The sequence below is a fragment of the Colobus angolensis genome, unplaced genomic scaffold (genome assembly GCF_000951035.1).
Source record: "Colobus angolensis palliatus isolate OR3802 unplaced genomic scaffold, Cang.pa_1.0 Scaffold16, whole genome shotgun sequence".
Taxonomy (NCBI): Eukaryota; Metazoa; Chordata; class Mammalia; order Primates; family Cercopithecidae; genus Colobus; species Colobus angolensis.
In genome coordinates, this window is record NW_012114710.1 from 6,106,214 (window position 1) to 6,120,032 (window position 13,819).

Genomic DNA, 13,819 nt, shown 5'->3' on the forward strand with positions numbered 1-13,819 from the left:
GAGCTTGCAGTGAGCTGAGATCCGGCCACTGCACTCCAGCCTGGGTGACAGAGCGAGATTCCGTCTCAAAAAAAAAAAAGAAAAACATATAAAACATGGCAAGAACTGTGTTTGTAAAGAAAAAAGTTATTCAATGATTCTTTTCAAAGCATGGTAAGGAAGAATGTATTTAGGGCTATATTGATAGGTATAGGGACCATGGCAGCAGGGTCTTGCCATGTTGAAGAAGAGATTAGGCTCAGTTCTGAATACAGCGTGGACAAGTGTGAATTTACAGCCAAGGAGCATGTAGGACAGGGGCAGTAGATGGAAAATTACCAAGGAAACATCAGGGTTAAGGGGGATTCTGACTAAACCAAGCAAAGAGGATTCTTGCTGAAAACAGGAGTTCAGGCCTCACATGGGGGATGCTGGAGGATGAGGAACCTGATCAAATATCAATATTGAGAATGGGGCATTTTGCTAAATAAAGGTAGTAGGGTTCTTTGCTAAAACTGGATTTTATAAGGAAGTGCAGATGGTCCCAGCAGAAGATTCAGAAACCTTACTTGTTTGACCAAGCAAAGAATCTTTGTCAGTGCTTAGGGTCTTTTGTTTGCTTTAACTCTGTTTTACAAGTAAACAATTATTTTAAAACTTTTATCTCAAGAAATTTGTTTTTCGTTGTTTGACGTTATTCATAGACCTACTTATTGTATATGTGTCAGGGACAATAAGCTACAAAACCAAAACTAAGATGACAACCTATTTTGTAAAATGAAACTTGTAAAAGGCAACACACTGCATAGTTTCAAAAAGGTACAGTTACCAGAGTTCCAAACCGGTCAGGCCAATATTCCTGTTATTAAAAAAGAATCAATCAGGAAAATAGGCAATGGTGACACTTCCGCAAAGATCTACTTTCTTTTAGATAACAGATGTTGAAAACTTATTTCCTACACAAAACCCCTATAGAAGAAATTGATAACCCCAGGAAGAAGCTTTCTTTATATAACTGCTGCAAAGTTTGACAGCAAAGAGTCAGTCCCTCCTCCTCCCTAGGGGAGATAAAACTTGATAATCTGCTTTTGCTCCAGTTTTCTTGTAATCAAGTCACAGGCCTTTCCTCTTTCCTAGCCCCTTTCAGGCTGCTTTTTATCCGTCTTTACTAGAGAAAAGGACTTGTCCCCCTCCATCCCATTTACTCTGGACCCCCTTTCAGTAACATGGCATCTTCCCTGCCTCGCGTTTCCCAGTTGGTCCTAATTTGTTCCCCTTTTCTCTGGCTGGCTGGGCTCCAGCTCCTCCACTCCCGCTCCTCCCACTCTGCGGGCTCTTTCTTTCTCCCTCCCCTCCCCTCCCCTCCCCCAGCCATGCCTCCCAGCGCGCTTCCCCTTCCCCCGCCTCTCGGTCCTGCACCCTCCCCTCCCCCTGCCTCCTGCCTTGTGACACATCCTGGGCCCTCCCGGAGGCGGTAGCAGCAGTAACAGCAGCAGCAGCAGCAGCGGCAGCAGAGGCAGCAGCACTAGCTACCACTCCGCCGAGGCTGCAACCCCGGCTCGGCCTCCCCAGGCCCCTCCGCTGCCGCAGTCATGGCTGCTGATGGGGTGGACGAACGCTCGCCTCTGCTGTCAGCATCCCACTCTGGAAATGTCACTCCCACCGCCCCACCGTACTTGCAAGAAAGCAGCCCCAGAGGTAAGGCCAGCATAGGTCCCTCTACTTTGCAAGGAAACGCCCAGAAGGATAAAGACCTGGGAGCTCTAGCTTGGAGGTGGAGGTGAGCCTCTCGCTTGGGCTGAGCAAGGATGCTGACTGTGCCTTCCCAGGCGAGCCCGCCTGCCTGATAGCTTCTCCGCAGGGCTTTTCTGGTGGTCGTAGCGCTGGTGGTGCTCGTGGTGGTGGTGGTGGTGGTGGTGGTGGTTGTGGTAGTGGTGTGTGTGTTTGTATTTCACCACTTCTTACACGGGTCTACAGGATGTGACATGAATCTCCCAAGCTGTGCTTAGCTGTTTTCAGAGCAACCCCTAAGCGCAGCTAGGAGGTGGTGCAAATCTTTCACAATCATTCACAAATCCTTTTCCGTTGCTGAGAAACCAGGAGTATTGCTCACCTTGGCATCTGTCCTTGAAAGGGCTTTAACTTGAACAATATGCTTCTTGCTACCATTCACCCAACAGTGCTCTGTTCACTCAGTGAATTGCCATACCCAAAACGAATACAGTTAATCAGTATTCCTAATATGTCTGAAATTCCTGCCCTACCTTTTTACTCCTACTTTTAAGGAGGATGTGTTAGATTTAATTGTGAATGAGAATTGTGAATGAGAAGGAAGGACCTTACTTCTGATAGATGGGAAGATGGGATATTTTTAATACATATCTGGTGAGATTGAAATTAACTTGTAAAAAGTAACCCAAATTAATATTACATATATTTCTATTTTTTTCCTCAAGAAGAATTAAAAAAAGACTAAATGGCAATGGGATCTGGAGAAATATGGAATCTATTTACCATACTATTCGATTTATTTAAAAATCAAACATTGTTCTAAGCCTTTTAGTTGATTGGTATAGTAAAGAAATAAGGTGGAGTCAGGTGTTAACAAGAAAATGGAAGGCAAGACTTAAAAACAAACCACTTAGGTTAGTGAAAAGATTGGTCAAAATGGCACTTGCAAATGTTCCTTAAGTGCATCTCCCTCTTTTTTTGGCTGAAAATGAGCGAAGTTTAATAACCCAAGGAAGCAAAAGTTAATGATTTTGAAAATATGAGTAGATAATGTTTCTTGTAACACAACTTCTTAAGTTGAATTCTGGAATTAGAGGTGATGTAGAGCAGGTTGAACTTGCTTAGTATTTAAAATTTCTATTTAACATTTTATAACTTTAAAATCAACTATCTAGATCTTAGTCCATACTTATAAAGAAGGAAAACAAAGGAAAAAGATGTTTAGCTGTAAATAATTCAGTGTGAGCCATGGCTTGAGAAATAAGGTACAGAGACTTGCCCACAGAAAACCTACAGGTCATGTTTGTTGGTCAGGATTAAACTTGTATCAGAGGACACCAGGCAAGAGAATTTCCTCTAATGGGCCAGTTTGATATGAATATTTTACTGTTATATAAATTGTATTATGTAGAATAGACTTAAACACTCACTAATGAATGTTTCAACTTCATCAAGTCATCCTTTTATGGCAAAATGTTTGACAGTTTATTAGGAGACAAAGTTTCAATTTCAGTAATTTTCCTATAACCTTAACTAGTGGATAAATTATTTTTAAAAAATGGTTACCCTCAGGGACCTGCTTATAAATATCTTTATTATTTGCCATATATTTGTTTAACCTAGTAAGATTCCTCAAACTACACAAGTATAAGTTCCAGTTGAGCCGCTGAGAAAAAGTAGTGTCATTCTAGAAAACTTTTAACAACCAGAGAGACACAATGATTTAGCAAAAAGCTTCTTCTGCCTTATGGTAGAATACATTTTTTCTTAACTGGTGAATGAGACAGGTTAAATGATTAGACAAACTCTTAATTTCATATGATGTAACACCTACTAAGAAAGAAGTATAAATGAGAGGTAAAAGCACTTTATTTTCATTTTTGACAAAGTATTTTTCTTCATAAATAACAAACATTGTAATAAATATTATGAGTAACACACAAGATCTAATTCTGGAAGACCACCACTATTCATTCATTTATTAATTTATTGGGAAGCACAATGGGCCATACACTGCTCTAGGGAAACAAACATAATCAGTCCCATACCCTCATGAAGCCTATATTGTATTAGGGAGAAAGAATAAATAAACACACGGCTGAATTATTTCAGATTGTAAAAAAAGTTCTATCACTAGATCAGATAGTTGGTTTTTGGTAGTTGAAAACCATTAGGGTTGACAGTTGGAATTCGATCAGAAATAGAATGCACTTTCTGATAATGAATTTTAGTTCATGATCCCATTTATAGTTATTCAGACTTTTATTTAAAAGAAAAAAAGGAAGTTAAAAGCTGTAACTAGTGAATATTTTCTCCAATCCAACCCTTTTCTCTTTCTGTTACCTTCTAAAGTACAGAGATGTTAGTTCCCACCTCCAAGATGAAATAGTCCATTTCAGGTTGAAAGTTGGTGGAGTGTTTATTTCTAGACAGATTATTAATAATGTAACAGGGAGCAGTTAGTATTGTGTGTTTGGTTTTAGCACAAGAAAAATCATGTGTGGTCTGTGTAACAATCCATGTGGGTTTCTAAGTGGAGTGTGTCTAGTGTTCTCTACTGTCAGTATTGGATTTGTGCATAGGAAATCGCTTCTCTCCTGCTTACAGTGCTTCATTTAATATACTTGCCAGTTTTCATTTAGGCGTAGAAATTAAAATTAAAGAGAGTTTTAGGCTCATTTGAAAGGAGATTGGAAGAAATACCACAAAACTTACACAGTTTTGATGTATTGATTCCTTTATACATCTGCTAATTTTGTAGTTAGGATATGACAAAAGAATATGACCTTTGAATTTATAAGATTTTCTCTGTGAAAATTGTTTATATCTGGGGTTGTCTCGTTATGTATTGAATATGGGAATGGGATTATATACTTCACTATAATTCATAAAGGGAAAATAATAATTTGTTATACAGAGGCAGACAGTTTGATTTACTTAGTTTTTTTTTAATTATTCAGCAAATAAATATTTGAGTGCCAGCCAAATCTGTGGTAGGAGAGGAAAAATAGACATGGCTCCTCTTCCAGTGTAGTGAGGGTATTGAGAAATAAATTATGTAACCATACAAACAAATGCAACATGCAATGGGGATGAAGACAGTGCTGGAAATATATGCTATACCTTAAGAGTACAAATTAAGATTTAATTTTGTTGAGGGAGTCGGGGAAGCCTTTCTTGATGCTTGAATGAGATCTGAAAGTTGAGCAAGAGTTAACTTGGCAAAAGGTGGACTGGAAGACCTTTTTAGGCAAAGAAAGCAGTATTGGCAAAGCCATCAGCAGGGTGGAGTATGACAAATACAAGGCACTTAAGGAAGGCCAACGTGGCTAAAATGGAAACAACAATAGGAAATGCACTGCAAAATGAGATTGGAGAGACAGGTATGGTGGATATTCTCCCAGGATTCTCTTTCCCCTTCAAAGAGCTATGTCTTCTGATATTTGGTTTCCTCTCCTTGAATCTGGGCTGATGCTATGACTTGATTTCGACCTCTAGAATAAGGTAGAAGATATGCTGAATGACTTTGGAGGGTAGGTCAGAAGAGGTTTTACAGCTTTTGTCTTGGTCATTTGTAAAGTACACTCTGGGGAAAGTTAACTTGTCATGTAAGAAGTAGAACACCCTGAGACTGCCATGCTTTATGGAACCTGAAACTAGTCTCGTAGAGAAAAATGCCTGACCAGCCCTCAGACATGTGAAGGGAGATGCCATCTTGGATGCCAAGCTCAATTGAGCCTTCACATGACTCCAGCCTTTGCCAAATTCTTACTACAACCACATATGGGCAACTTGTTCTGCAACAACAGATGACCAGAATAATGAATATGAATCAACCCATCCAGGATATTGTTGGTCATGTTAAGGAATATTGCCATAAGCAAAGGGATGACTGGATTAAATCTTTATTATTAGTGTTTAAATCACTCTATAGATTAGAGAATGAATTAGAGGATTGGCTAGATTAGACAAGGATAGATGACTTCCTTTGTTACTGTAATAATTCGGGCCAACTGAACTATTTCAGTAGCTTGGACTCAGGTGGTGGTAGAGATGGAGAGATGAGGGATGATGTTAAGGAGGTAGATTGAACAGGGCTTGATGATGCATTGCACATGGAAGTGAGGGAGAAGTGGCAAGGATATCTCCTAGAATTCTGGCTATACAACTTCATGGTGTGATTACCAGAACACTAGAAGACGGAGAACACCAAAAGAGGACCGAGTTTTGGGGAACACAGATAATGAACTTAGTTTTAGACATGATGTATTTCAGATGCTTTCAAATATCCTAGATGAGGTGTGACAACTGGATCTACACTGCAGGTCCTGGCCGCCACATGTGGCCAAATGGGACCTGTAGTGTAGATCCAGTTGTCACATCTCTTCTTAGTCCTCATTTCTTAGGACTAAGAAACGAGGCATGGGCTTAATATATAAAATTGTGTGTTAGTTGCATATTGGTGATAGCTAAATACATGGATGTTGATTCAGAACTTCCCAGGGCACTACCGGTGTGCCATAGGATGTGCTGTGATGGAACATACATGTGCTAAGGTAGTAATTAAAGCCTTCAGGCCAGAGGCCTCCAGTTATTTTATTTTATTTTTTTTTTTGAGACAGGTTCTCACTGTGTTGCTCAGGCTGGAGTGCAGTGGTATAATCATAGCTCACTGCAGTCTTGACCTCTCGGACCCAAATAATCCTCCCACCTCCGTCTCCTGAGTAGCCACCACACTCTTCTAATTTTTTTGTATTTTTTTAATAGAGATGAAGTTTCACTAAGTTGCCCAGGCTGGTGTCAAACTCCTGGGCTCAAACAATTTGCCTGCCTTGGCCTCCCAAAGTGCCAGGATTACAGGCATGAGCCACCACACCAGGCCCAGAGACCTCCAGTTCTAAGATGTCATACACATATTGTCATTTTCTCTATGTACCACAGAGTGAAAAAGTTTGAGAAGCTCCATATGAGATAACCTAGGGAGAAAGAGTAATCTAAGAAAAGGAGAGAACCTGGACAAAGCTTTGAAAAACCCTGATGTTTAATGACTAGGGAGAGGAAGGTGAATGTAGCTGCCAGCAAGGAGGGACAAAAACACCAGGAGATGATAATATCACGGAGTCAAGAGCAAGAAAATACTTCAAGAAAGGAGTCATCATGCAAAAGTTTAAGAAAGAGCAAAGATGATAAGGACCAAAAATGTCTTTTGAAGTTAGTGTCATGGAGATCATTAGGGACTTTAGTGACAGTTCTTTGTATTTGTTTATATTCAAGCTCTTTTTAAAGAATTGAAGAATTTTCTATTTCCATCTAATGTAATATTCCAGTATACTTTTATTTTAATTGCAAACTGACCTCAAAGCAGCTTAACATAAATGAAAAGGTTAATATTCCTTTACTCTGAAACTCATTTAGGTTTTCTAGGAAGCATAATTGTCATAATTGTGTTTTAGAAGACATTGTCCTATCCTTTTCACCTTTAAAAAAAAATGTAAATTTGAAATTGCTTGAGGAAATGTCTTCAGTGAGTAGAAAAATAAAATAAATTGACTCCTAGTTTTGAGACATATTATTTAATATGTACTCTTAAGCTTTCTTAGAAATCCTACAGTAAGTAGGTTTATTTTTAGTGACTCTCTTACGTCCTATACCTGGAGAAATCTAAGGTTAGAGATAGTGTCTTAGTTTAAAGTTAGATAAAGTCTTAGTTCATTTTTAACTGTGTTCTACACTAGGCTAGACTTTTACTGAATTAGAGAGATTGAATATATTTTGGCAGTCTTTTAAATTTCTGAGTCTCCCTGCATACTTGCAGGGAGCATAAGGTTGTGGATTGGCAGGAAGAGATGACACAGATCCAGGGACCCTTACCACATGTACAACCCATTGTAAGGCTAGATTAAATTCTCACTTTACTTGCCAAGGATTCGGAAACCCACTGGAAGCCAGGTTGTCACAATGAGGAGAAAAGGATGCAGGATATTTGTGTTTTTTGGTTTTTTTATTTTTATTTTTTTTTATTTTGAGACGGAGTCTCACTCTGTCGCCCAGGCTGGAGTGCAGTGGCCGGATCTCAGCTCACTGCAAGCTCCGCCTCCCGAGTTTACGCCATTCTCCTGCCTCAGCCTCCTGAGTAGCTGGGACTACAGGCGCCCGCCGCCTCGCCCAGCTAGTTTTTTTTGTATTTTTTAGTAGAGACGGGGTTTCACCGCGTTAGCCAGGATGGTCTGGATCTCCTGACTTCATGATCCGCCCATCTCGGCCTCCCAAAGTGCTGGGATTACAGACTTGAGCCACCGCACCAGGCGGGAGGCAGGATATTTGAGAGCAGCTTCCTGATGCTCCCTCAAGCCCCAGTAGAGTGTTCACCTGCTGTGACACTGAACAAGCAGGGCCTTGCCGAATTATGAGAAGCCTTTGTGCTATGCTGTTGCTAATGCTCCATTTAAGGGAATTTTTTCCAAAATGGTTCTTAAATCAAAATTTGCTTCACTGAGACCACATCCTCATCAAGGAAAAACAGAGCCCACACATTGGTGAAATAGATCTGCTTCTAGCTTTCCAGTGTGGTGGTGAGCTCATTTGCTGTTAAAGTCTTTTTTTTTTTTTTCATTATTCTGTAGGCATCAGGCTCCAGGATTCTTTTATTCTGTTTTATAATATCCACATTTCCTTCTGTCTATACTGAACATTTTTAAAATATTAATCAAGAAATGTTTCATTCATTCAGTCATCCTTCAAATATTTGAATGCCTATGATAGTATTCCAGATGCTGAGGAGCTTACATTCCTGTGAGATACATACAGTAAGCATTATCATTTCAGAGGGTGAAGAAAATAAAGCAACCTATGAGGGTGGAGAGTAACTGTTTGGATGGCAAATGTTTGAGATGGGTGTTCCGGAAAGACAACTCAGAGATAGCACCCAGAGACCTGAAACATGAATTGGATCAGCCTTTGGAAGATTTACCGAAAGAGTGCTCCACGCAACGGGAACAGCAAGTATAACACTTGCTATTTTAAAAACAAGGAGGAGGCCTGGTGCTGCGGCTCATGCCTGTAGTTCCAGCTACTCATGAGTCTGCTGCTGGAGGATCTCTTGAGCCCAGGAGTTTGAGGCTGCAGTGAGCTGCGATTGTGCCATTGTACTCCAGCATGCGCAACAGAGTGAGACTCTGTCTCAAAAATAAATAAATAAATAAATAAACAAAAACAAGGGACAGTGGGTTCTGCTCTCTTAGGGGAGAGCAGAAGAGGTAGAGGAGGTCAGAGGTGTAGATGAGGGAAACCCAGGAGAGATTTCTATTCCACCTGCTGGAGAAGGGATTATGTCCTGAGGATAATGAGAAGCCATGGAGAGGTTGGAGCAAAGGAGAGACATGAAAACACTTTACTTTTTAAAAAAATCACCCTTGGTTGGCATGTGGAGGAGAACAGACTAATGAGACATGACACTAATCAGGATGCTGTTAGAGCAGAAGAGGCAAGAGGTGATGGTAATCTAAACCAGGGTACAGGTGATGGAAGCACTTAGGTGTGGTTGGTGTCAGGATGTATTTTAAACAGGACTTGCTAATGGGTTGAGTCAGTGGAAAGAAAGGAATCACAAATCTCCAAAAATGACCCTAGTAAGTAGGTACAAGGTTATATCTGAGATAGGCAAACAGGAGGAAGAATTGGCCATGTGTGTGGGAGGTGGGAGAAGGACAGTGGAAATCACTATTCTGTTTCGGACATGTGGAGTTTGAAATACCTGTAGTTATTCAATTAGAAATGTGAATTAGGCAGTTTGTTGTACAAATTTGGAGTCTGAGAAAACTTGGGGTTGGAGAGCAAATTTCATTCAACAATTATTTATTAAATGTACAGTAGCATTTTCCTGGAGTGGGAGATGATGCTCTCAATTTCCTGTTTGTTTCCAAGCACTATGCAGACTCTTCAAGAGCGTAAAACTTGTAGGGTAGAGCATTCTGTTAAAATTTTGGAAGGTTTGCCAAATGCATACAAATGTTAGCTATATGGATATAGATATTGGAGAAGAAAGTTAACAGGATGGATGTTCATAACTATCTTTGAGGGCAATAAACAGCTATCTGGGAAGTGATCTCAATGGAAACTGTAATACTTCCATTTGGGAAAAGCAGGTAACCCTGAATACACCTTTGTGCTCAGGTGTTTTGTGTTTCTTTCTTTTTCTTTTTCTTTTTTTTTTTTTTTGAGACAGACTCTCACTCTGTTGCCCAGGCTGAAGTACAGTGGCGTGATCTCAGCTCACTGCAACCCCTACCTCCCAGGTTCAAGCGATTCTCCTACTTCAGCCTCCCAAGTAGCTGAGACTACAGGCACCTGCCACAAAGCCTGACTAATTTTTGTATTTTTAGTAGAGGTGGGGTTTCACCATGTTGGCCAGGCTGGTCTTGAACTCCTGACCATTTTAAAATGATCCACCCACCTTGGCCTCCCAAAGTACTTGGATTACAGGCATGAGCCGCCATGCCTGGCCTGTGCTTCATGTTTATAATAAGTAAGAGGTAATTGAATTAATTGGGAATGGCATTCCATAGTAGCTCCTGAAAATGAATACATTCTTCCTGCTGTTTTCTGTTCTTTTATGAGGGTTTCTGTGCTTTTTTAGAAAAAATTTTGGTGGTAGTGCGGGTGTGCAAAGGAGTTTATGTTGCTTTTGAACTTTTCTAGATTTTTTCTTTTCCGGTTGCTATTGTAAAGTGAGTTTCTTTTCTTCTGTAAGAACCACAACAACCAAATGTGAGAAAAGCAAAAAGCATGGGTCCTTTTCCTGGACTTCAGGTGCATTGTGCAAGTATGTGTAACTCCCTTTAGAGTCCAGAGAGGGTCCGTCACTATAGTGTTTGGCTTGGGAGACCTGAGGCTTCTTATCTCAGCCAGTTACTACCTGTTTGGCCTTGGAATCATTACTTTACATCTCAGGGCCTCAGTTTCCCACATTTATCAAAGGAGTGGTCCATTATGTTTCCTTTGGCTTTTATATTTTATGACACAGTTGTTCTTATGAAGCTGGACACATTTAGGAAAATATATCTATAAATTTAAAATGTAGATGCTTGTTATCCTTTCTTACCTCTTTTAGTTCCAATGTCCCTCTTTCACCTAAATAGCTATTCCTTCCAGTATGCTTCTAGAAATGGGAAAGATAGTATATTGAAGATTAAGGATGTTACATGACTCTTTTAAAAATTAGAAGCCCAACTAGCTTGCACTGTTTTATTTCTCTGTAGAATGTGTTTGCATGTGCTGCATGACTGATTAGCGCATTTTATTCTAAGCATTTACTTCTAAAGGCAATGGCAAAATTTTTCTTCCTCTCATATTTTGTTGAGGTGTTTAGGCTTAGTCAACCTGTAATACAGATTTTTAAAAAGTGTACAAGAAAGCCCTGAATTTTTTGACGTTTTTAACATGTGATTTCTACAGGGGGAGAATTTGGAAGAAGGCATGTTACGATATGACATTTTATTGTTTGAGAGATTAAGTGCTAAGACTGACCATCCAGAGGAGAAACAATATATAGAAATGATAGTGAGTAGACTTAAAGTGAGATTTTCAGACACCTTTTAGACCACTGGATGTATCCCAAATAAACACTGATTTATATTAGCTGTGTGGATTTTACAAACTAATATAAAGTTATTTTAAAATTTTGTAACAAAGTGTTTTCCAAGTTTATAGAATTTGGTTGTCATGTTCTAGTTCTCTATATAAAATACCTTGCCAGATTCAGCAAAAGTCATATTTGGATTTGCTACCATCCCTTAATGAGGACATAGGTCATTATTAAAACTGTCAGACATGCCTAAATACAAGATGACCTAAGTGGAAACCATAAGGTCTTTTATGACCCAGCTTCAAAAGTCAAATATAATGTCATTTCTGCCATGCTCTATTAGTCAAAGCAGTTACAAATCACCCAGATTCAAGGTAAAAAGACTTCACCTCTCAACGGGAGGAGTGCCAAAGAAGTTATGGCTATTTTGTAAAACCACTATAATAAGCTATGTCATATCCATAGAATGAAACAAAAACTCTATATACAGTTATGGAAAGATACACTGTAAAATGAAAAAAATGAGATAAGGAATAGTTTATAAGGCATACTCTCTTGTGTAAGAATGATGGAAGAAATAAGAATATGTATATGTGTATACTACATGTGCTACACTCAAGGAATACTAAAAGGATACATAATAATAACATAAGTGGAAATCTCTGAAGTAAGACTTGGCGAATGGACATAAGGGTTGGAGTAACAATTCTGAGCATATGCCTTTTTATGTGATTTTGATTTTTGAGCCATGCCAATATATTACTAATACAAATTTAATGTGTAATAAAATACGGTAAACTTTGGCTACATTATATTATTGGTATTTGTGAAGTTTGTCTTGGATTAGTACCTCAAACATGTTAACAAAGTCATTTTTTTAGACTGTGTCCCCACATCTCTGTATAGGTCTTTGCAGTTGCATGTGTTATTTCATCCTGCTTGATTACTCCAGCCTATCAAGATATTAATAGGAAGAATCCTGTTTTGAGATGGAAAATCTATCACTATCTATACACTTTTCCCTAAGACCATACTCATTGCTTCATACACTTATTAACCATTTATAGGCTTTTCCAAATGAGATCTATTTTTTTTTTGAGACTGAGTCTTACTCTGTCGCCCAGGCTGGAGTGCAATGGTGTGAATGAGATCTACTTTTTACTTCCTATAGGTAGATGAGTAGAAAAGGAATTCTTAAAATTATGACATTCAAATTCTACACATTTGCTGAGGCTCCTTTCTTTCATGCAGTCTTTTCTAATTTCTGTTGCTGGAATATGTATGTTCCCAAAACAATACCTTACATTTGCACTATATATCTGGTGTGTGTGTGTGTGTGTGTGTGTGTGTGTGTGTGTGTGTGTTTGAGACAGAGTCTTGCTCTGTTGCCCAGGCAGGAGTGCAGTGGCGCGATCTTGACTCACTGCAAGCTCCGCCTCCCAGGTTCATGCCATTCTCCTGCCTCAGCCTCCCAAGTAGCTGGGACTACAGGCGCCTGCCACCATGCCTGGCTAATTTTTTGTGTTTTTAGTAGAGACAGGGTTTCACTGTGTTAGCCAGGATGGTCTCGATCTCCTGACCTTGTGATCCGCCTACCTCAGCCTCCCAAAGCACTTGCACTACATATCTTAATACTTATCTATGCACATGATCCCATAGGGAGAGACAAAGAGGGAAATAGGATTCCTGTCTCATCAGGGAGCTCTACTATAGTCCCTTGCCTATGAACTTTTACATTTAGGCACTTAACAAATACCAATTGTATGAATGAGTGATAGCCTGAGAAAATAGGGAAGGATGTCATGATGGTGATGATAAAGTCACTTAGGACTGAAAGTTTTACAGGATGCTGGGGGAATGTGGGAACAAAAGACAGAAGTGATCCAGCAGAGCATGTGGTCAGATCTTTTTCCTCATTAGAAACATCCACGTGACAAAGGGAAGAACTCTATGGCTGTAACCCCTGCTTGCTACAGTGGGGGTACCATTTTAACAGTTTAATTCCTAGACTTCTTTAGTATTTTTTTTTTTTCTTTTTTTGAGACAGAGTCTCGCTCTGTAGCCCAGGCTGGAGGGAGTGCAATGGCATGATCTTGGCCCACTGCAACTTCCACCTCCCAGGTTCAGTCGATTCCCCTGCCTCAGCCTCCCGAGTAGCTAGCATTATAGGCATGCACCACCACTCCTGGTTAATTTTTGTATTTTTAGTCGAGACGGGGTTTCATCATGTTGGCCAATCTGGTCTCGAACTGTTGACCTCGTGATCTGTCCACCTCGGCCTTCCAAAGTGCTGGGATTACAGGCATGAGCCACTGCGCCCAGCTGTAATTTCTATATTTTTAAAATAAAATTCCATTAATCCACAGACTACAGATAAACAGTAGAATTTAAGGGATTTATTCACTAGATATCTCTCAACACCTACCTAAAAAGATAAATATTGATTCTAAAGACTCTTGACTTCTCTGGCATTAGAGCTCATACAGTGTTTTTTTTTTTTTTTTTTTTTTTTTTTTTTTTTTTTTT

General features: G+C 39.6%; 1 protein-coding gene across 2 annotated transcripts in view; it reads left to right on the plus strand.

Moving 5' to 3' along the window:
- The first annotated feature begins 1,252 nt into the window (after positions 1 to 1,252).
- Positions 1,253 to 13,819, plus strand: part of TMEM55A (transmembrane protein 55A) — a 48,384-nt gene continuing 35,817 nt past the window's right edge. The window contains exon 1 of one of the 2 annotated variants that reach the window (XM_011937066.1): positions 1,253 to 1,677. In XM_011937066.1, coding sequence (XP_011792456.1) covers positions 1,572 to 1,677 — 106 coding nt within the window. In that variant the 5' untranslated portion in view covers positions 1,253 to 1,571. The remainder of the gene's footprint in view (positions 1,678 to 13,819) is intronic. The other variant, XM_011937065.1, reaches the window with a different exon arrangement.